General features: G+C 39.3%; 1 protein-coding gene across 1 annotated transcript in view; it reads left to right on the top strand.

The window, feature by feature from the left end:
- The first annotated feature begins 15,967 nt into the window (after positions 1-15,967).
- The window catches only part of LOC139117943 (sialate O-acetylesterase-like), a 74,976-nt gene continuing 67,583 nt past the window's right edge, over positions 15,968-23,360 (top strand). Inside the window, exon 1 of the mRNA XM_070681185.1 lies at positions 15,968-16,219. Within this exon, the coding sequence (XP_070537286.1) occupies positions 16,147-16,219 (73 nt within the window). The 5' untranslated portion in view covers positions 15,968-16,146. The remainder of the gene's footprint in view (positions 16,220-23,360) is intronic.

The following is a 23,360-nucleotide window of genomic DNA, read 5'->3' as shown; positions in this document are numbered from 1 at the left end:
GTAACAGAGGACAACGATTGGCAGGCATTTTACACACTATTTGGTCCTGAGTTGGCAGCCGGGGGAGTTGACCCTGAATTCAAGCCGGGAGAACGGGTTCGAATTACAAAATACAAGACCACTTTTAAGAAAGGATATTTACCAAATTGGACAGAGGAGATTTTCGTGGTTTCAAAAGTTGTGTACGCAGCTGGACTAGGAACACCACCAGTTTACAAAATAAAAGATCTGAATGGAGAGGAAATACTCGGCACTTTCTATTCTGATGAACTTCAGAGCGCCCTTTCGGAAGGTGCCGACGAGCTGTACAGAGTAGAACGAATTTTGAAGACGAAAAAATTAGGGGAAAGAAATATTATCTGATAAAATGGCGCGGTTATCCGGAAAGTTTCAATAGTTGGGAGCCAGAGGAAAATGTTATTAGTACTACGTAAGTACTTCGTAAGTTCCTGTGCTGGTTCTTGTCAAGTACTACGTAAGTTCCTGTGCTGGTACTTGTCAAGTACTAACGTAAGTATTTACGAAAGTTATTCAATAAGTACCATGGAAAAAGTCTTAATTTCTTGAAAGAAGAAAGTGTCAGTTTACCACCTCGCTTCCACCCACCTGGCCAAGTATTTATCATGTACTGTCGTAAGTAATGTTCACTTATTGCATCTTTTTCGGCAGTATGTGGATGAGGTGGGGGCCCCTCAGTTCCTGAACATATTAAGTTTGCAAGATCTTCAAAGCGACTTCTCATGTTGCCACGGTCCGTTCTTTCGAGCGCCCCTTTTTCAGCTTTATCAATAAGTTCTGGCTGAAGTATAATGTACACAACTGACATGAACCATAGACAAGTAACTCCAAAGTCCACCCTTTTCATCATATCAAGTGCTCGTAAGTCAAACGGAGCATTATAAGCACACACTGTTTCACAAGCATTAAGAAGTTTGTGTAGGTTCTTGAGTGAGACTCGACGTTGTTCTAGTTGTTCTTGACCAGGTGGATAATAAGCTTTTTCAAGTTCCTCCTCCTCGAAACCGTCTATTAAAATCCCTGGCTGCCGCTATCGCGTGAGCTGCCCCATGCAATTCCAAAGTCAAAAGCTTGTGGAAAATCTACTGGTCCGACTGTCTCTGTATCAATCGTTGGATTAAGTATATTCTTGAGAAGGGCAGGCGTAAGAGATTGATGAATTACCAAACATGGAAGCCTGTAGTCATTACAAATTTCTAAGAAAGTCTGTTTGAACTTATTGTGAATCTCTTCTAGTTCTTCTAAGGCGCCTATTTCGTACGACCTGGCTCGAGTCAACACATTCCGCCTGCAATAATCCCAAGGCATATCTTTGAATATGATAATGAAACTATGCAAATGGTCAAATGCTCTAGAAACAATCTTTTTTTCTTCCCACTCCGTGGAAACGCCCCGGATTCTAGAAAAAGTTAGATGTTGAATTATGGAAGAGTCACAAATAATGTAGCGTTCCGAAGGAGAGGCCCTCCCAGCCTGACATTGTAAACTAAGAGTATGTTCTATAAACTGATTCTGAAAATCGGCAATCGAAACGTGGCGCTCATTATAAAAGTCGGCAATGTTGCTAGAAAAACTAGTGTCAAATTCTGGTACGTGAGTCTCTGCCAAATTTACTGCATCGTAACTCTTACCACTTCCAGTTGGTCCATTTATGAATATGTATGACATTTTGGGGATACTATATCATAGAAATTTTTTTTAAAAATTTTTTTTTTTAAGATATATACGATAAGACAATGACAATCCTTTCTATTTCAGATGCAATAAAAATACTTGAAACCGGAGAAAACATCAAAATTGATGATGGAGGCAAATTAGTATTTGGTGAATATGTAGATCCTATTATATATGTAGACAGTGAGCTAGAAGTGGTTTTCCCCATCGGACCTAAGTACGGTTCTAAAGATCCTGCTACATGCGATGAAATGTGTGTCCGTTGGCAACCGAGTCTTCAAAAGTTTACTGATTTAATAATATTCCGTACCCTAGGTGAAAGTTTCAATGCAAGCACTGCTAAAAGTTATGCTGCAAGCCTGGTCGCTCACTCCAAGAATACTACCGGATTTTACAATCCATCTAAAGTGTATCAGAAGCGAGGGAGCGAGGGGCCTCAGCCAGTGGCGTATTTTAAATTTCAGTTTAAAAGAGGGAGAGGGAGAGGGGCTCACGATTTCGCTACATGTATTGATATGGTTCAAGAAATTGACTGCGGTTTTAAAACAGTGAGTCCATTGCCAGTCCGAGAAAATCCTGCTATTGTACCTCGTAATATCCGAAAAGGTAGTAAGATAGAATTCTTAGCATTTAAACCACGCTTAAGTAAGCGTGCTCTTTCTTTCACTGTTGAGAGATTAATATTTTTGTGCTGCGCCTAATAAACCAGAAATTCAAGATGCGGAAGAACTAGTCGACTTAGAAAGATTAGGCAGATATATAAACAAATAAATGCTGCCAAAAATATTATAGTGGAATTTTGATGACCTATCATAGAATAATTATTTTTTCATTTTAAAAATTTTAGGATAGTATATATCATAAAGATTATTATGGCCCATCGATTACATGAAGCATTCAAGGGAGCAGTTTTACGAAAAGAATTTCCTGAAGTCAAGCGAGTCGAGGATATCGGGGAGCTGGTTGATATTGAAGGTATGGTCAAAAAACGGAACGAAAGATGTACTCTGTTTATACCGAAATGGAAGTCAAATTATCGGATCCGAAAACTGGTAATACACAACCGCGTACATTGTATGTTAAATTAAAAGATACATACACAAAAGATGTAAGAGGATCGGGATCGGATGTGGGGCAACAATTAATAGATCGCTACGACCTTATGCTTGATACAATTGAAAATGTTGAGGGTTCTGGTCTCGTTCTCGAGAAGATACTTAATTTTGAAGTAATTCTAGTAGAAGTTTTACTCGGGCTGGGGCTGGCGCAGTCCAACTTCCCAGATGGTTAAAAAATAAGCATTGTGTGAGCGATCTGGTGCTACCTTCGGGCAGCGAGAACTGTTTTCAATACGCCATCGTAGCAAGTTTAAAGTTGGCCGACCCCGAGTTTCGTGAAAAGAAATGTGGTCAGGTAAGGAGAAAATGGAATACGTACGCCCCATTTATTGCTGACTACTGTTGGGAAGGTATTCCCTTTCCTACGCCCGCCGATCTGACTGTATTCAGGCGCTTCGAGCAGCAAAATCCAGGGGTCAAACTTCAAGTATTTCAGATCTACGAAAATGATCCCACTCCCCCGTCCGACATAACTGTGTTATATAGTGCCCCTGGCGGAGCTGAAGGTGAAGCCCGTTCCGAAGGTGATAGGAATCAAATAGCAAATATCTTACTGATAGTTGGCGAAGACGGCGGCCGTTCTCACTTCGTACCAATTACTGCGGAAAATCGCCTTCGTAATTCTCGTACTAATCGAAAGAATGAGCGCAGACGGAAGTGTATTTGTATGGTTTGTAAAAGAGGTTTTAAGTCAACAGAAGAATTAGAAAAACATCAGGTATACTGTGGAACAGACACTGCCCAGCCAGATTTTCCTAAGGAAGTGTGTCAATTTGAAGGACATCGGAAGAAGGTCCCTTCTCCCTACGTCGTCTATGCAGATACTGAGGCAATTATTGAGAAGGGACCGGCCGGCACATTCCAATTTGTCTTTCGTATGTTATGGTGGAACGGGGTGGGGAGGATCGCGGACCTCTTCGGAACGAGGCCGACCCACTGTTTATGGTAAAAGAACATTCACAGGTCTCTCCTGTGTTACAGAATTTCTAAAGGATATGAAAGAACGGGCCGAGTATTATTCGAAATCGTATTATTGGAAAATAATACCGATGAGGGATCCTTCTAATTACCGGCGCGACGGATGTGATCCAGTCTGTATTGCATGTGGAGAGCCGGCAGGATACCGAGTAGTGAAGGAGGAGGCGACCTTCTATTGCGAAGGATGCCGGCCGTCGAGAACCATTCCTATCTACTTTCACAACCTCAAGGGATACGATGGTTCTTTTATTTTGAAAGAATTACATGAAATCGATGATGGGGGTTCCGGACCAGAGCCTAAAATCATAGCTAAGACGAGCAATGGAGGAATTATGGGTCTCTCGAAAACATTTATTTTTCACGCCTCAATTGTTGTTGCTGGAGGGAAGAGGGAGACAAAGAAACGTTTCTTTTCTATAAAGTTTATGGATAGTGCTCAGTTGATGATGGGGTCATTGGCGAAGTTGGCAACGACTGTGCCGGACCACGGATGGACGGCAGTACCACTTACGTACCCGGACATTCAAAGAGCGAAAGGTTTCTTCCCCTACGAATATTTAGACTCGGTTGACAGACTGGGAGAGAACCAGCTCCCGGAGAGGGAGGAATTTTATAGCGAATTGACGGAAGAGGGGATTTCAGAGTCCGATTACGAACATGCATTAAGAGTATGGGACGAAGTTGGATGTAAGACGATTCGTGATTATATGGAATTCTATTGTGAGACTGACGTTCTACTTCTTGCAAATATATTCGAAAATTTCCGTGACACATGTTTAGAAGCATATAAGTTAGATCCAGCCCATTACATGTCAGCCCCCGGCTTGACATGGGATGCTATGTTACTTTACACGGGTAATAAATTTGGGCTCATTCAAGATGCTGAGCAGATGACTTTCGTACAACGGGAATTCGAGGCGGTATCAGCCAGTGTAATATTCATTATTTACAGACAAATCATCCGGCTTACGCTGGCTCCGCCGGCGGGAATTACGATCCAGAGAAACCGGTGACCGAAATAAAATATCTCGATGCAAACAATCTCTACGGCTGGGCAATGAGTCAACCAATGCCTACGGGCGGACTTCATTGGATGAAGATAGAATGGGAAGAAGGGGGCGGAGCCGGAGCCGAGGGCGGAGCGTGGGGACCTGGTTCCACCTTTCCACCAAGTTTTCTAGAAGTAGACTTAGAATACCCAGCCGAATTACATGAAGAACACAGCGATTTGCCATTAGCACCACATCACTATGAATTTCCGAGGCAGGGCGGTCGACTGATTACAAGTGTGATGGATAGAGAGTCCTATGTCTTACACTACAAGTTGCTGGAATTCTATCTTCGGATGGGAATGAGATTGAAAAATATTCATCGGGTGCTTGCTTTCGATGAAGCTCCATGTCTCGCGAAATATATTGACTTTAACACTAAAATGAGGACAAAGGGGAGGACAGATTTCGAAAAGAATTTCTATAAGCTGATGAATAATGCAATGTTCGGTAAGACAATAGAGGATGTTCGAAAGTACAGAGACTTTAAATTTGTTTCGGACTGGAACGGCACGGATAGTGGACGTAAAAAGATTCAGAAGTATAATCCAAAGATGAAACATATAACTTTCATAACTTCCGAAGAGGATGGCGATTCCTGCGACAGTGCCCTACTGGAACTGAAAACGGATGAGCATAAATATGTAAAACCAGTTTTCATCGGCGCCGCAGTACTGGAACTTTCTAAGCTGCTTATGTATGAGACGCATTACAATTACTTTCGGGCCCAGTTCCCTGGAATACGATTAGCCTACATGGATACTGACAGTTTTGTTTACAGTGTGCCGATCCCGAACGCCTCCCCGGACGGCTCACGCGTCAGCACTTTCAATGATATAGTTCGGAAAGATGTGGAAAAGAATGGTGAGAAGTCTATATATGATACTAGTGGGATGAGCTCCGTCCCCAACTTTCCGAAGATTAATAAAAAAGTGATAGGTAAATTTAAAGATGAGTTGAATGGTGAACCTATTCTTGATTTTGTCGGCATACGCTCGAAAGTGTATGCTTTTCGAACTCCAACTTCGGAGACGAAAAAAAATAAAGGGGTGAAAGATGTTTGTGTTAGAAAACATTTGAACTTTGAAGATTATAAAGATCTATTTGAAACTGGGAAGGAGCCCGAGCGGGCACAGTTTGTACAGTTTGTACGGAAAAAGGCTGGAGAAATCCGTAGTGAAAAGCGTAGTAAAATCATGATGGCGCCAAATGATATCAAACGTGTGCAGTTATACAATCTGAACACGGGCGAATGGCTGGCAGAAACATGGCCGATAGGACGGACGACGGTTTAAAATTGTAAAGACTTAATCTACTATTTTCAATAGAGACCAGGGCATCACTGATAACATAAATGTGGGCAAATATATTATCATTGTGAGCGTCATCGCCACCCCACGCGGTATCTTTCTTCAGGATCTCAAGTTGAATTCCGTCCTTTGTGTTCATTACTTTTAAACCATTTCCATGAAACTCAATATCTTTAAAGCTACGCAGATCGATAAACAGACAGAATTTATTCTTCAAATAATCGACCTCATCTATATCAATTTCACACCAATCTTTATCTTCAGCAAAATACCGTCGCACCTCTCGCCAAAATTGTCTTGGTAACATCTTCTGAGCGTACACTTTATTTGCAATGCCTTCGATTGATACAGACACAGATTCAATGGAGGGGTTAAAGAAAAGTTCACTGTTCAGTTCTGACTGATTCTGATTTTTAGTGAAGAGTATAGCGATACCTCTAATGCTACGTCGTGGTACATTTATATTTTCATTGATAACCGTGTCCGATTCTTTGAATGGGATTGTTCTAAAATAATGTATATGCTCGTAAAGGTAACTTTTTCCACCGTTGTAATAACCAGCAGTTGACCTCGCGAGATCGAGGTCAGAAATTGTCTCGTATTCCATTTGAATGTTTTTAATTTATAATTGGTTGTAATCAGTTTATTACTGACAATTAATTGGGGGCGGGTGCCAACGTAATTTCCCATTCGATATGACTCCCTAACGCTTTTGGATATGCAACTCCATGGCCTGTTATGAGGGGATGAGTGAGACGAATAGCATATTTTGTTTTATATGTGTCGAAAAGTAAATTATCACCCACGACGGCGGCATCTGCATCGGCCGCGCCACTTCTCAATTTTCTTAGATTTTCGTTCTGAATTCCGTACAGTGTCATGTTCGATCTCTCCTTTTTATGTTTGAAGAGATCACGATAGCATTCAATGAGGTTATATTTACTCAAATCGGAAAGTGCCTGGCCCTCAAATGTGAGTTTCATACGCTCCACCAAATTTTTTGCAACATTTTGTACTACACGGGTAGTTCCACCTCCCATTACTTCGAGATCAAAAACCAGGTCGAAAGTATCTGGAACTAAGAGTACTCCGCTTTCTAACTTTGGACATCGTATGATAAGTGTCTGGCCTGGATCTGCCTCACTTGGATTATGAGCAATCACATGATGAGTTCTTTCTGACTTTGTTCCATTCGGTATTCGGTTGGTGAAAGTCGGTGATAATGTTCTATCGTACCCCATTTTTCGTGTAATGTATATAGTAGAAGAAAAAAAGAAAATAAATCACATCTTACATTTCACTTCGTGTATATAATAACTTAGAAGAAAAAATCACATCTTTACGTAAATATTTCCGTCTGACTGAAAGATAAATCGATTGCCTGTGTCGCGAATCAATCGAAGAACCCAATATTCTTGGAGATGATGAGCCTCTTGGTCATCCTCAGTATCCTGGAATACAGCTATGAATTCTAGTCGCTTAAAGAAGTTAGTCTTCTGACATTCCTTCACGAAAGCTAAAATGTTATGATATAGATTATCATCTTTGAGTCGGACACCTGGATTTGCTCGAAGTATATGTCGATTTACTCGTCGGAGTTTGCACCATTCCAATTCGACGGAGAAACCAAACAGGTCTTTATTTTTAGAAAGAAACTTTGCAATATTCTTTTCACCAACATGTTGATGCCATATTAATACATAATTTTATTTATAATGACTAATGTTAATCCAGTTAAAAATATCCATAGCTGTTCTCCAACAAATCCGACCACCGATCCTGCTGTTTTTAAAAGAAAACTAACAAGAGAGCCGATTAAACCTGGTATTGCAGCAGCACTTTTTGCGGCCAATGTTTTTAACCATTCGCCAAATTGCTTTACAATTTCTTTCGCTTTTGTATATACTTTGGGCGGACCTGAACCTCCTGCGTTTGCTCCTGCTCCCGCTCCTCCTCCTCCTCCTCCTCCTCCTCTAGTCACAGCCAGGGCAATTGTTGATATTGTCATTCCAAGGGCAGTCAGTATTGCAGCGATTGTTATACCTTTCGTTTAAATAACTCTGTTAGCTTCAGCCTGAGTGACAATTCTGGATCGGAAATTACATCACGAAGAGACCTAGTCGTAGCCAGACTTTCACGTGCCTCACTGATCTTACCATTTTCGTATTCAATTCGATTGTCAACTTTAGCTTCTCTTGTTATGAGTTCAGCTAGTAGTTTCTTGGCTTTTTCTTTTCCTTGGGTGTGATCTTCAGGAATTTCCTTTAACTGTTTTTCAGCTTCTCTTTTCAATAGCCTTATTTTAACTTTTTCGTTGTTAAGCTCGCCAAGACGCATATTCGCAATCCTTAATTCATCATTAATAGCTTTATATTCAGGGTTTAGATTGTTCCATTGTTCGATTTTATTTTCAAAAGCTTGTATTTTATCTGCATTACCAGAAGCATCTTGTCGTAAGAATGTCAGTTCATCTTTGTATATACCCATGTCTTCTGGCGTCATCTTCTCAACCGGTATTTTATCGGTTATCACATCTTCAGAATGCAATTCACGACTCACATTTTCGGGCTCACTATAATTATATACTTTCCTTACAAATTCAGATCCTCCTTCTACTCTTTTTACTGTCTCGAGTGATCTAAATCCACGTCCTGTAGTTTTTGATAGCCTGAGGTTTTTATAATACAGCTTTCCATACCTAATCTTTGCATTCAAAAATAATTCGTTTCGTGCTGCTTCATCAGTAATATTATTCTCATTTAAGAATTTTTCAGCCATTTGTATTTCGATTGTTACTCTCTGTCTAGTCGAAGGATCTACCTGCGGGCTCTTCGCGCTTGAGCTATCCCGGTAAGGATCGACTTCTGCAAGGGCATTATCATCGTCTATAAAGAATGTTTCAGCAGTAGCGTCATCATCATCATCATCATTTACATTTGCATCATCTAAACCCTGGAGTGGTATATCTTCTCCTCCTTCTGCCATATTGTCTTTCTATATTACTACAATTATTTTTTATCCCCCTTACATATACAGTAAAAAATGCACATCTCAGTTGTTGAAAGCGTTGAACAATTGGCCGACTATATAGAAAGAACAAGTGCTGCATATCGACGAAGTTATAAATTAATGGGTCGAATTGATATGGCTCTTAATATTACTAAGGGAATTCTTGTAAGCTCTGCTGTAATAGCAGCAATTCCAACAGTTCCGGTACTGTTAGCCTTAACTCCTATACCTGGCGTCGTTATTGATGTAATACAAGGAAAAACGGGTGTATCAAAGAGGCGAGAGAAATATAAACATTATTATGTTCAATATAAACAGCTGCTTACACAAATACAAGAAAAAGGCGCAACCCTTCGGAACGAGGAGGCTCCGGGGTCAGAACTTATTCAGGACATATTTCATCAGGCGCTAGAAATACAAAAACAAGAAGGATTTAGTCCACCTCTGGAAAGATACCTAAGACATTATGGATTGAATGGATATGAAAGTTAGTTCGCCCCGATAGGAACTCCGAGTTCAACATCAGCTAGACTCCGCGACCGGCCGGCCGGACTGACAACGGGGGTCCTTTATATAGGCTAGTTTGATGGTGATGACTCACACGGAATTTCCCACCTTCCCACCTTCGGAACGTGTATAAACATGCTCAGCAGGGAATTTCCCCGCTTAGTTCAGGACAATGCACTGCTGCGCCAAACCCCTGTTGCGCATGCGTGAGTTCGTATATAGGTCAGGGTCACACTTTAGTTACATGGATGGTTAATTTTCCTTCACTTCATGTAGATAAATGAATAAAATGGGTGTAAAATTCTTACTTAATCCCAGTTGTCCACGTTTACTTTACTACTGACATGATATAAAAGGACAATTTTGGTATTTAATCTGTTGTATTTGGTACTGGACCATGTAAGAAATATGAAATGGACTTTTAACAGAAAAAATATTCGGATTGTAGTTGAAACAGGCATATTTTGAAGGGTAACGCAAAATCGCAGTACCGCAGACTGGCACCTTTTTTGTTAAATTATTCTTCTTGTAAGTCATCTACTGAGCTTATTTTGTAACATAACCTGGCTTGTGGGGTATCATTAGTAGGGCGATTTATTCCTCTTTAAGATGACATATTGTAAGATTCAATGTTCTTCATAGTTTTAAAGAAATATGGTCAAACTTTACCCCATACCCCAAAAGTTCAAATCGCAAATTACGGCTTATCTTAAATTCTACCATGTTTTGCTACACATAATACAAAAGGCAATTCTTGTATGAAATCTGATTTGTTTGTTACAAAAGTATGTCACAAGTATGAAATAAACTTTTAACGGGAAGATGATACTATTTAGTAGCCATTTGGATCATTTTTTGAGGGGGAACCATATATGGCAAATGTATGTGTTTCGGCAAATTTGTCATGATACCTGGGTACCCATCCAAATATGATCCAAAAGGCTACAAAATCATATTATATTCCTGTTTAAAGTTCATTTTATATTTGTGACATACTTTTTTAACAAAAAAACAGATTTCATTGGTTGCATACAAGCATTGCTTTTTGTATACAAAGTTAATAAATTGTAAAAAATGGTAGAGTTTCAGATTCGCTGTAATTTGCTGTGTAAACCTTGGGGTATGGGGTAAGCTTTGGTCATATTTCATGAAACCTAAACAAGATATTCCATATTACAATATGTCATTTTAAAGACTAGTAAATTACCTTTCTATTGATACCTAATAAGCCAGGTTATGTCAAAAATCAAGCTCAGCAGATGACTTATAAGAAGACAGATTTAACAAAAAAGCATGCGAGTTGGCAATACTGTGATTTTGGGGGAACCTTCAAAATATGACTGTTACAGCTGTAGAGTCCTAATATATTTCTGTTAAAAGTCTATTTTATATTTCTGACATTGCAGTACCAAATAAAAAGATTTCATATAAAGCATTACCTTATTTGTTATGTCTAGCTAAAAAATTGGTAGAATTTGACGATAGCTATGACTGTAATTTTCGATATAAACTTTGTGGTATGGGGTAAGTTTTCGTCATATTCCATAAAAACTATATAAGATATGGCATATAACAAATGTCATTTTAAAAACTAATAAATTACTTTCACATGGTACCAAATAAACATGGTTATGTAATAAAATAAGCTCAGCAGATGACCTACAATGAGACAAAATTAACAAAAACGCATATGAGTCTGCATTGCTGTGATTTTGCGGTACCCCGCAAAATATGCCTGTTAAAGCCAGAGAATTCCAATATTTTTTGTGTTAAAAGTCCATTTCATATTTCCTGTACCAAATAAAGCAGATTCCATACAAAACACTGCCCTTTTTATTATGTCTAGCTAAAAAATTGGTAGAATTTGACGATAGCTACGAAATCAGATATAATCTTTGGGGGTATGGGGTAAGTTTTGGTCATATTTCATGAGTACTATAGAATACATTGCATGTTACAATATCTCATTTTAAAAACTACTAGATTATCTTTCTAATGATACCAAACAAATTCGGTTATATGCAAATACAAGCTCAGTAGATGACATATAGAAAGACAGGTTTAACAAAATGCATGCAAGTCGGCAACACTGTGATTTTGCGGTACCCTTCAAAATATGACTGTTACAGCTGTAGAGTCCCAACATTTTTCTGTTAAAAGTCTATTTCATATTTCCGACATGTCCCTGTACCAAATAAAACAGATTTAATAGCAAAAATGGGCATATTTTTTGTGTCTAGCTAAAAAATTGGTAGAATTTGATTTTAGCTATGACTGAAATTTTCAATATAAACTTTGAGGTATGGGGTAGGTTTTGGTCATATTTCATGAAAACTATACAAGATATTGCATGTTACAATATATCATTTTAAAAACTAATAAATTATCTTTCTAATGATATCTAACAAGTTAGGTTATATTCAAATACAAGCTCAGCAGATGACTTACAAGAAGAATAATTTAACAAAAAAGATGCCAGTCTGCAGTACTGCGATTTTGCGTTACCCTTTAAAATATGACTGTTACAGCTATAAAATCCCAAAAGTTTTTCTGTTAAAAGTCTATTTTATATTTCTAGTATGTCTCTGTAGCAAATAAAAGAGATTTCATACAAAACATTGCCCTTTTTATCATGTCTAGCTAAAACATTCGCAGAATTTGATCACGTTAGCTGTGACAGCACTTTCTATATAAATATTGGGGTACGGGGTAAGTTTTGGTCATATTTAATGAAAACTATACAAGATATTGCATGTAACAATATGTCATTTTTAAGACTAGTAAATTACATTTTTAATGATACCTAACAAGCTAGTCTATATACAAAAACAAGCTCAGCGGATGACTTATAAGAAGACATTTAACAAAAACGCACGCAAGTCGGCAATACGGTGATTTGCGGTACCCTTCAAAATATGATTGTTACAGCTATAAAATCCCAATATTTTTTTCTGTTAAAAGTCTATTTCATATTTCGAATATATACCTGTACCAAATAAAACAGACTTCTACAAAGCGTTGCATTTTTAATTAGGCCTATGTGTAGCTAAAAATTGGTAGAATTTGAGGTTAACTGTAATTTGCGATGTTAAACTTTGGGGTATGGGGTAAGCTTTGGTCATATTTCATGAAAACTGTACAAGATATTGCATAGTACAATACTTCATCCTAAAGAAAAATAAATTGCCTTTCTAATGATACCAAACAAGTGAGGTTATAATAAAAAATAAGCTCAGCAGATGACTTACAATAGACAGATTTGACGAAAACGCATGTTGGTCGCAAAATCGTGATTTGCGGTAATCTTCAAAACACGACCGTAACAGCTATTGCATCCCTATATTTTTTCTGTTAAAATTCCATTTCGTATTCTAAGGATCCCAAGGCTTCTGAAAAATACAGGTTTGTTATCCTGTTGGGGTGCACGGAGACTCCCTCTAGCCCACGTCCTAGAACAGGTTATGTCCGAGAATCACAATCGTCGCGTACGCGCGTGATTGGAAAGTACGCATTACCAGGCGCGTGGCAGGTCGCGTGTCCCATGCGTCCAGTCACCCAGTAGACTCGATCTTCAGGATCTTCAATAGGCCAAACCCGGAATTCGAATCGACCACGGTACAAACAAAGCCATGTGCGCAAACGCGCACAGACGTACGTGTATTTCCATACGCGTTCAGTACACATGTGGGTTTGTTTGTACCGGCATCACGTGATTATTTGGGCGTACTGAGTATGTAGAACGGCGTACGCATCGCGTCCTTTTTATTCCGGAGTAGAACCATTTACGATTGCTTTGCCAGACTCGATGGTTCAGGCATTGCCAGACAGACATCGTCGATGGCGAGTCCCAAAACCCGGACCGAGACGAGTCGAGACGAGACCATAATGACCCCTCAGGCCAGGCGTTGTAAATACATCATAATACAATACTACAGAAAGCTTGCAGTTTGTTGAGAGTGTCAAAGATCGATGCACGAAGCAAGAGATAGCACAATCAACGATCGGAACAACTGCAAAAAGATTTGTTGAGGTTTTTCAACTTGAGTTCAAGGCGAGCTCGAAACATGCGAACTGCGACGCGACGTCGGCATTTTGGCCTAAGCGAAGCGCCAGATTCAGATTCTACTATGATATCTACTGTGAAGTCAAAATAGGTAACTTTGTATTAGAAACATACATACAGGAGATTTAAGTAATCATTTTTTAGAAATTAGATTCACCATTTATAAACACATTATAGGAAAGTAAACTGAGAGCTCATATGTTTAATTTTATTACAGTGGCTCTGCCACATTTCTACATTACCGATACTATAGTACATGTATGTTATGTGTGTGGAATCTGAGGCAGCCTCAGATTAAGATTCAGATTCGGAGAGCTATGTAACCACTGACTAGAGTGTACGAAAATGAACAAGCATAAGTCGATGGTAGGAGTGGGATATCACAACTATGACAGAAGTGGAACACGTCCTTTTTTCCCCGTGGCATTGATACAGATGCTGCCCTTGTGCAAAAAAACGTAACTTTTCTATCAGTAAGATAGGAGGTCTTTTGGTCTCGTCTCGACTCGTCTCGGTCCGGGTTTTTGGGACTCGCCATCGTCGATCGCTGTCTGATTTTGAGATATTTTAGGTATCAGAATCGATACAATGTTGTGCTGAACAAAGGAAATTTGATACAATGTATGATTTGGAACGTTGACCTCGCTTTGTGCCCCCAGTTCCGCAGGCTATTATATGCGAACTGGAACTAGCTTTATGATTGATCTTTGATGAAACTTTGAATAATTTTTCCAATACAAAAAAAAGGTAAATCTCTGATTTATGAATGCTTGATTATTTATTTTAAAATATTTGATAAGACTAGGGTTGTTATTAAAGGATTGTGACAGGAGATTGGATTTTTGAATTTCACTGAAATGCTGACTCACAATACACTGTCGTCTATGAGAGAACTCACCGCCAACTGAAAATTGGTAGTTTAAAATATTATATATATTCTCATAAGTATTTAAAATAATAATCGTAATTATCAAATATATTTTTTCATAATTATTATGAATAATAAATCGTAATGATAGAATATTGATATTACATAACCGAGTATTTCATCAGGGTAGCGTTCTTTAGGGGGAGGAGAACTCATTGCTAGCCTAACGCTCGACGGCCTCACGGCCGGACATGCGCGCCGGGCGGCTGATCATGTCATACACAACTGCATACCATACACATACAGTGTTTTTATCGAGTTCTCTTCCTCCTAAAGGAAGCGCAACCCGGATGAAATACGAACTCAGTTATGTGATATCAATATTTCATAATTGCGATTTATTATTTTTAAGTGTGAAAAAAATATATATGATATTTTTTTTTTGCCAATATTAAAGATAAACCAACAACATCTGTGCATTTATATTGATATACACTTTATTCTTGACCGCGGACATCCGGGAACTTGCGGTTTTTAACATCATTTTTGCGTCACACTGCCGTGAGAACAAAATATTGAAGTGTGGATTTTTCAACCTTTACACCAGTATTCAAAGTTTCAACATTATGTCAATGATAAACACTAAGTTCTGTCCTTTGTCACATAATTTCTGCATTGTTCACTGTCCTGTATAGTCAAATCCCAATTCACCTCACTCGCGTGCGTGAGGTGAAAGTGACGTCACTCCGCGGTCAAGAATATCATCGGTCACATTTGTTTTTTTTTTTCTCTTGTCTTTCATCAGTTTTAACTTTTCAAGCAGTGTTTCATCCAGAATGGGCCCCATCGAAGGGGGGGGGGAGGGATTGTCCCCTTATACCAAAAATTTACGGGGGACTTCACCAGTTAATGTGTTCTTCTTGTGCTATAGTGTAAAATCTTTCCGACTTGCACGATTTTGATCTCGTTTCGTATTTTGCACCGTTCTCGCGCTCTTCTATTTACTGCCCGACACCATTTTCGAACGCCCGATACGTGATCCCCCGTCGCTTACCCTATGCACTTCTGTGATTTCATGATGCTGAAGGAAAACAAAGAAATTGTTTAAAATTTGCACATTTGGATTGACTTAACCTCTAAAAAATATTAAAAAGGTTTATAGGTTTATAGGTTTTCAAGAATATTGCAACGTTTGGCTTGCCATATTCAACTTAGCGATCATTTTTGAAGTGCGTTGGGAGGTCTGTTCATATGTATTTTCGCCATTCCGAGTTTCTTAGTGGCGTTTATAGACCGAAAAGCAGCACATATTATACCTCGCAGTGCGGGTCTGCTCTCGAGTTATTATTTGCATAAAAATAGAACTATATACTTCCGTTGAATACGATGGCAGCCAACGACCCCGAGGTACAACAGACGACGCTGAAGTGTCAGCTGTGGGCTGTAGTGGTCACATGCTTATCGTATGACCACCATGCATCACAGCGATCGTCAGTCCAGAATTTGAACGGGGCAGCAGAAATTTTGCAGAAAAAGAGTTTATAAATACGTTATGTCAGTCAAAAGAGTAGAAGTTTTGCCAGTGTTGATCACAATCATGGTCACATCATCAACACTGGCAACAGGTAAGTTACGATTGCTTAAATATTAAGTCGAACGCGCCAAGGCCATGGGCGTACCACCTTGCATGTTAGTTTGTGGGAGTTTGTGCAGCTTTTGGTGTTGGTAGTACATGGAGCTAGTCCGTTTCTAGCCCCATGGTTAGTATGACATGACAATCATCGATGAATCAGCTTTACATGCCTCTCAGTGACAGAAAGATATTTTTGAAACATCAGTGTCAAGCACTTGAAAACAGAACTAGAAATTACTCTATGTGGTAAACTATGTGGTAATCCAAGCAGAAATGATGGATTCCAAATAACTGGCCCATAAAATATACATTTGGTAGTCCCCTTTTACCTGCAGCCAAATCTGCAAACAGAGGGAGGACACCGCGACATATTGCACTTTTATATGATATCCGATATTTACGGCCACTATAGATACAATATCGAAGTTAGATTGGCTTAGGGGCAACATCAAAAGTTCAATGAAGGATAAAAAACTTAATTCTTTTAGTTTGGGGGTGGGGGGGTTTTGACCTAAAAAAGTTTCTATCCTACAAATCGCCAGGGGAATGAATATTTTGAAAAAATAGAGCAGAAATGCACACTTTCGTGTTGAATCCAGCGGAGGGAGTTGTTTTAACACGGTGCAGAGCTGCACCTGGCCTAGTTAGAGTAAACAAGTCATCGTTGATGACACAGTCCCCGCTTGTCCATTTTGTTATAATCTTTGGTGTCTAGGTAGCTGTGGTCTGGGTAGCTGTGGAATGACATTGATGCAACGGGTGCATCAGGCCTGTGACTTGCATAATAAAGTAATCTGAGGAACGTTCAATAAATGACTCATCTCTGCCGGTAATGACCACTCAAGGAACTTTTGATTACATCACACATAACGATGCCCTTACTGTCTCCAGTGTCATGATGGCACATACTATACACATGGTTTGGTGGAATTTTCGAAATGGTATGGGATCGGGTATGTTGTTGTAATCAGCCATTTCGGATCATATAATGAAACAAATTAATGTGCACAAGAATGCAGTCATAGTATTTTATCTTCGTATCACGTTTGAACAAAATCAGTCCATTGAGGGACAGTGACCTATGTTTATGTTTCAAAGACATAAAAAAATCACACCAAAATTTAAATCAAATGGCTGTCTATTGACCATATGGATCATAGCACAAAATTAGTAGACATGCATATGTATGCCATAGTACTTTATCTTTGTACCAAGTCTCAACAACATTGGTTAAAGAATATTTGCATATGATTAAGCCTCAAAGACATGAAAAAATCCAAAAATGACCATCTGACAGCGATATTGGAAAAAAATGACAATCTGGCAGCCATATTGGAACATGTCACGAAGTAAATTGACATGTATATGTATGCCATAGTGCTTGATCATTGTGCAAAGTTTGGACAAAATGGGTGAAATGACCTTTGAATTATGATTCAAAGACATGCAAAATTCCAACAAAATGGCAGTTCTGCAGCCATATTGGATCCTATCGCAAGCTTAATTGATACATGCATATGTATGCCATAGTGCTTTGCCTTTGTGCCAAGTTTGAACCAAATCGGTTCAAGGATGTTTGAGTTATGGTTCAAAGACACGAAAAAATCGCAAAAAAATGGCCGCCTGTCGGCCATATTGGATCATATCACGAAATAAATTAGTGTTCATATGAAGGGCATAATGTTTTGCTTTTGTGCCAAATTTGAACAGAATCGGTTCAAGGATGTCTGGGTTATAGTTCAAAGACATGAAAAATCGCAATAAAATGGCCGCCTCACGCCCATATTGGATCATATCGCAATATAATTCGACATGCATATGTAGGACAAAGTGTTATGCCTTTGTGTCAAGTTTAAACAGAATCGGTCCAAGGATCTTTGAGTTATGGTTCAAAGACATGAAAAATCGCAAACGAAATGGCCGCCTCGTGGTCATATTGAATTGTGTCACAAAATAATTTGACATGCATATGTAGGCCAAAGTGTTATACCTTTGTGGTAAGTTTGAACAGAATCTGTTCAAGGATGTCTGAGTTATGGTCCAAAGACATGAAAAATCGCAACAAAATGGCCGCCACGTGCCCATATTGAAACATATCGCATAATAATTTGACATGGATATGAAAGCCATAGTGTTATGCCTTTGTGCCAAGTTTGAGCAGAATGTGCTCAAGGATGTCTGAGTTATGGTCCAAAGACATGAAAAATCGCAACAAAATGGCCGCCACGCGCCCATATTGAAACATATCGCAAAATAATTTGACATGGATATGAAAGCCATAATGTTATGCCTTTGTGCTAAGTTTGAGCAGAATGTGTTCAAGGATGTCTGAGTTATGGTCCAAAGACATGAAAAATCGCAATAAAATGGCCGCACGCGCCCATATTGGATCGTATCACAAAATAAATCGACGTGCATCTGTAGGTCATAGTGCTATGCCTTTGTGCCAAGTTTGAACAAAATTAGTTTAGCAGTGTCTGAGAAACTGTTGATGACGGACGGACGGACGGACGGACGGACGGACGGACGGACGGACACACGGACGGGACCCAATCTATAAGTCCCCGCCGGACTTCGTCCGCGGGGACTAACAATGCAGGCTGTTGGCTTCTGTTGCACCATAGATGGTAGTTTCTCTACTGTTTCTGGTTGCACTCGGAATTTATTTTTAATTATATCTTGCTACATTTCTGGTGCATGTGTAGTCCGCCTGAATGGAGCAGTGTGAACTGAGTTGTTACAACCACCAGGACAGATGAGATAAATTTTATGCCTCTGGAAGGAGAAACCTGGACTTTATTGTTGTTAACGTTGTTCTTGTTCATTCATTGATAAACTTCAAGTTTGTTGTTAGTATGTTGTATTTACATTGGATGAAACACAAAGTGTGTTTAAACCCAATCTTAAGCCCCACTAGCTGTATCTTTTAGCATTATTTTTATGATTTTACTTTCAAACTAAAATAAGTTTGTAACAATGTAGTCATTTAGGTCTGTGTACACACTGCCGGGGCTATATATGCAATTTTGAACAAGATAAAGATTACACTGCGATTAAATGTTCGCCCAAACATTAAATCACAGCCCCATGCAGAAAAGCTAAAACCCTTGATACTATGCATATCTGCATTTAAATCTTCATATAAACTGCACAGCGTAGTCCAAACTGTAATCCACAAGGGTGAATGTTTTCAACTATGACATTGTATGTTCTGATTCCTTTTTAATTTATTAATTTTTGAAAATGCCAGGAAATCAAAATGACCGTTAATAAAATTTTAATTTACATGTCAAATGTTTCTGAAAGGAATGGTTTCCTAATGCAGTAAAAGCTCATATCTCTTCAGAGGGTAGATTTCAGAGAGGAAAGAATAGGTAGATAATTTGACGTCAACAAATTTCAAGAGTTACAGCTAGTGGGGCCTTAACGATGCATTACTTTATTTCACCCCAAATTGACTGATCCTTAGCTTCGCTTTACATAGATAGCTATAGAGCCTGGCAACAGGTTCAATATAAGTCAATTAAGTTTCTAGGGGGGGTGGGGGGGGGGGGGTTTGGGGGGAAACTAAGGGAATTAAGTTTTTTATCCTACATTGAACTTTTGACGTCGCCCCTATAATTGGCTAGGGTGAAATCTCCGATATATATCGGATATTTACCCGCGATTTGACAGAATCCTAGTATCGTCTAGTATCGAAGCTAGAGTCAGTCCTTGGAAGTCGGGTTTGACCAGAAGTGTAAGGTGGTGAAATCTCCGATATATGTCGGATATTTACCTGCGATTTGACAGAATCTAGTATCATCTAGTATCGATATTAGAGTCCCCAAATCGCCGATAAATATCGGGTAAATATCGGCGATTTCACAGACCTTGCGTGTCGAGGCACATGAGGGCAAGTCATTCTAGTATCGTCTACTAAATTCGAAGCTAGAGTCAGTCCTTGGAAGTCGAGTTTGGCAAAATCGGTAAGGTGGTGAAATCTCCGATATATATTCGATCACGGTCCCTCTGGACCGTGATTCGATATTTACCTGCAATTTGACAGAATCTAGTATCGCCTAGTATTGAAGTGAGAGTCAGTCCTTGGAAGTCGGGTTTGACCAGAACTGTAAGGTGGTGAAATCTCTGATATAGATATCGGATATTAACCTGCGCTTTGACAGAATCTAGTATCGTCTAGTATCGATATTAGAGTCCCCAAATTGCTGATAAATATCGGGTAAATATCGGCAATTTCACACGGCCTGCCGAGGCACAGGGCAAGTCATTCTAGTATCGTCTAGTATCAATATTAGTGTCCCCGAATCGCCGATAAATATCTCGTAAATATAATTGATTTCAAAGATCCGGCCTGCCGAGGCACAGGGCAAGTCATTCTAGTATCGTCTAGTATCAATATTAGTGTCCCCGAATCGCCGATAAATATCAGGTAAATATCGGCGATTTAACAGATCTGGTGTGCTGAAGCACAGGGCAAGTCATTCTAGTATCATCTAGTATTGATATTAGAGTCCCCAAATTGCCAGTAAATATCAGCGGTTTCATAGACCATGGGACAAGCGCAGTTCATTCTAGTATCGTCTAGTATCGATATTAGTCCCGAAATCGTCGATATGTCAAATTTTGATACTATATTGTAAATATCCGATATTTAAAAATTGTGCAAAGTCGCGCCTTCATGAACAAAGGAATATCATACTCTAACATCATCTTATCTGCAGTATCATAGCTCGTTTTGCCAGTGGGTATTACGGGTCAGACAGCAAAACCAGAGCTACAGGTGCAACCGCAGAGAAAGTGGGCAGGTGCCGAACCGGATTCCGTTTGGGGGCGTCTCAGAAGGTTATTCTCAACCGCGGAGTGAGTTAGGTGAAACGCATACCTGTGAGATGAATGAGAGATCAGACAATACAGAAGAGTGAATGATACAGACATTGTGTTGAAACAAGTCATCGTTGATGACACAGTCCCCACTTGTTAATGGGTATTTTGATTACAGGTCCTCAGAGAGGATAGAGTCCTCTTCATTAGTTCTGTGATAAAAATACTTTTGAATGAATTCGCTTGATACATGTCTGAGTTATAGTTCAGGACATGAAAAAATCGTAACAAAATGGCCGCACAGTGGCCATATTGGATCGCAAAACAAATTGATGTGCATAGCTATGACATTGGTCGATGTCCTTGTACCAACTTTGAACAAATCGGTTGAAACATGCGGTTATGCCTGAGAAATGGCTCTGTACATGAAAAAATCGTAATAAAATGGCCGCCTGGCGGCCATATTGGATCGTATCACAAAACAGATTGACGTGCATATGTACAACATAGGTCAATGTCCTTGTACCAACTTTGAATAAAATCGGTTGAGATATGCCTGAGTTATGGCTCTGTACATGAAAAAATCGTAATAAAATGGCCGCCTGGCAGCCATTTTGGATCGTATCACAAAACAATTGATGTGCATAGCTATGATATTTGTCAATGTCCTTGTACCAACTTTGAATAAAATCGGTTGAAACCTGCCTGAGTTATGGCTCTGTACATGAAAAAATCGTAATAAAATGGCCGCCTGGCAACCATATTGGATCGTATCACAAAACAAATCAACGTGCATCTGTATGACATATGAAGTAATCCTTGTACCAAGTTTGAATGAAATCGCTCCAGGCATCTCTGAGATATCTGCGTGAACGGACGGACGCACGCACGCACGGACGCACACACGCACGGACATGACCAAACCTATAAGTCCCCATGGACGGTGTCCGTGGGGACTAAAAATCAGAACTAAAAGTTATGTTATTTATGTATATTGAAACTTTCAATATTGCTTTGGTGGTTGAAAAATCCGAACTTCCCCACGGCGCTGTGAGGCAAAAATGACGTAAGAACCCGCAAGTACCCGGATGGCCCGCGGTCGAGAATTGGGCGAATCTGGCCTTTCTTTTTATTGCCGGTTTACAGTCTAATATTATTTTGGTTTTCTGGTTTTGCCGTCCTACCCAGAATATCGAGGCAAAACCTCGAACTACTGTACTGCAACTATGATCCCTACATTATGTAGCTGCAATAATTGTAGCACTGGGGTTGGGGGCATATAATATAAGGTATGTACTATGCTCTTGTTGCACTGGCCTCATGTTGATTTACTTTTCATCCTGTCCTCAGGGCCGTAAGTCATTATCAGTCATAACAAGAGAATAAAAAAGTGAAGTTATGATTATGAATACTGTCGATAAAAATTACGTTTCTCTCATTATCAATTTGTATACTAACAAAAGTACCCTGCTGCACTTGAATCTTGAATCAGTGAATGATGATCAGTTAATTTTCATGCTAAATTTGTACAGTTGTAGTACATACAGACCATAATTTCCCTAGTCTTGCTATAACTGATAATGCCTTACTACGTAACCCTTTTTGCTGTCAGCCAGTCAACACAGTTATGAGTGACAGTGCAAATGAAAGCATTTTTAAGTTGAAATGTTGTTTAATGTGCGCCACAAAATATTCAATTTTCTTTTCACATATGCTAATCAAACAGTGTAAGACAAATGATTATGAAACAAAAGAGTGCACCATCTTCCATATATCCCCTCTTTTTCTTCATCCTTAATGGCCAAAGAAGGAATAGATATACTGCAGCTGATGAGCAATTGATCATCATTGTTCAAATTTCACCAGATTGAGACAGTTGCTTTGAAAGGACTGCAAGCCAGATTGAAGCCAACACTCTCCACTCACTCAGTGTACAGTACAGTTTTATCAAAGTTATCATACCTGAATAGTGCCATATGTGACAACAATTCTAATAGTCTAAATGAAAGATTTGGTTGTCCTTTGGCCAGAGGTTTTTGCTAATTGCAAGACATGCAAAAGTTATTAGTCCCTGCGGACACAGTCCGGCGGGGACTTATAGATTGGGTCCTGTACGTCTGTCTGTCCGTCCGTCCATCTGTCCATCAGCAGCCGTTTCTCTGTTATCCCTAAGCCAATTTTTTTCAAACTGTGCGCAAGGATTAAGTACTGTGGCATACATACCGGTATACACGTCACTTTATTTTGTGATGCAATCCAATATGGCCGCTATGCGGCCATTTTATTACAATTTTTTCATGTTTTTAGTC

This window comes from Ptychodera flava, chromosome 18, assembly GCF_041260155.1.
Source record: "Ptychodera flava strain L36383 chromosome 18, AS_Pfla_20210202, whole genome shotgun sequence".
NCBI classification, from domain to species: Eukaryota; Metazoa; Hemichordata; class Enteropneusta; family Ptychoderidae; genus Ptychodera; species Ptychodera flava.
This window is presented reverse-complemented; position numbering and strand designations above follow the sequence as displayed.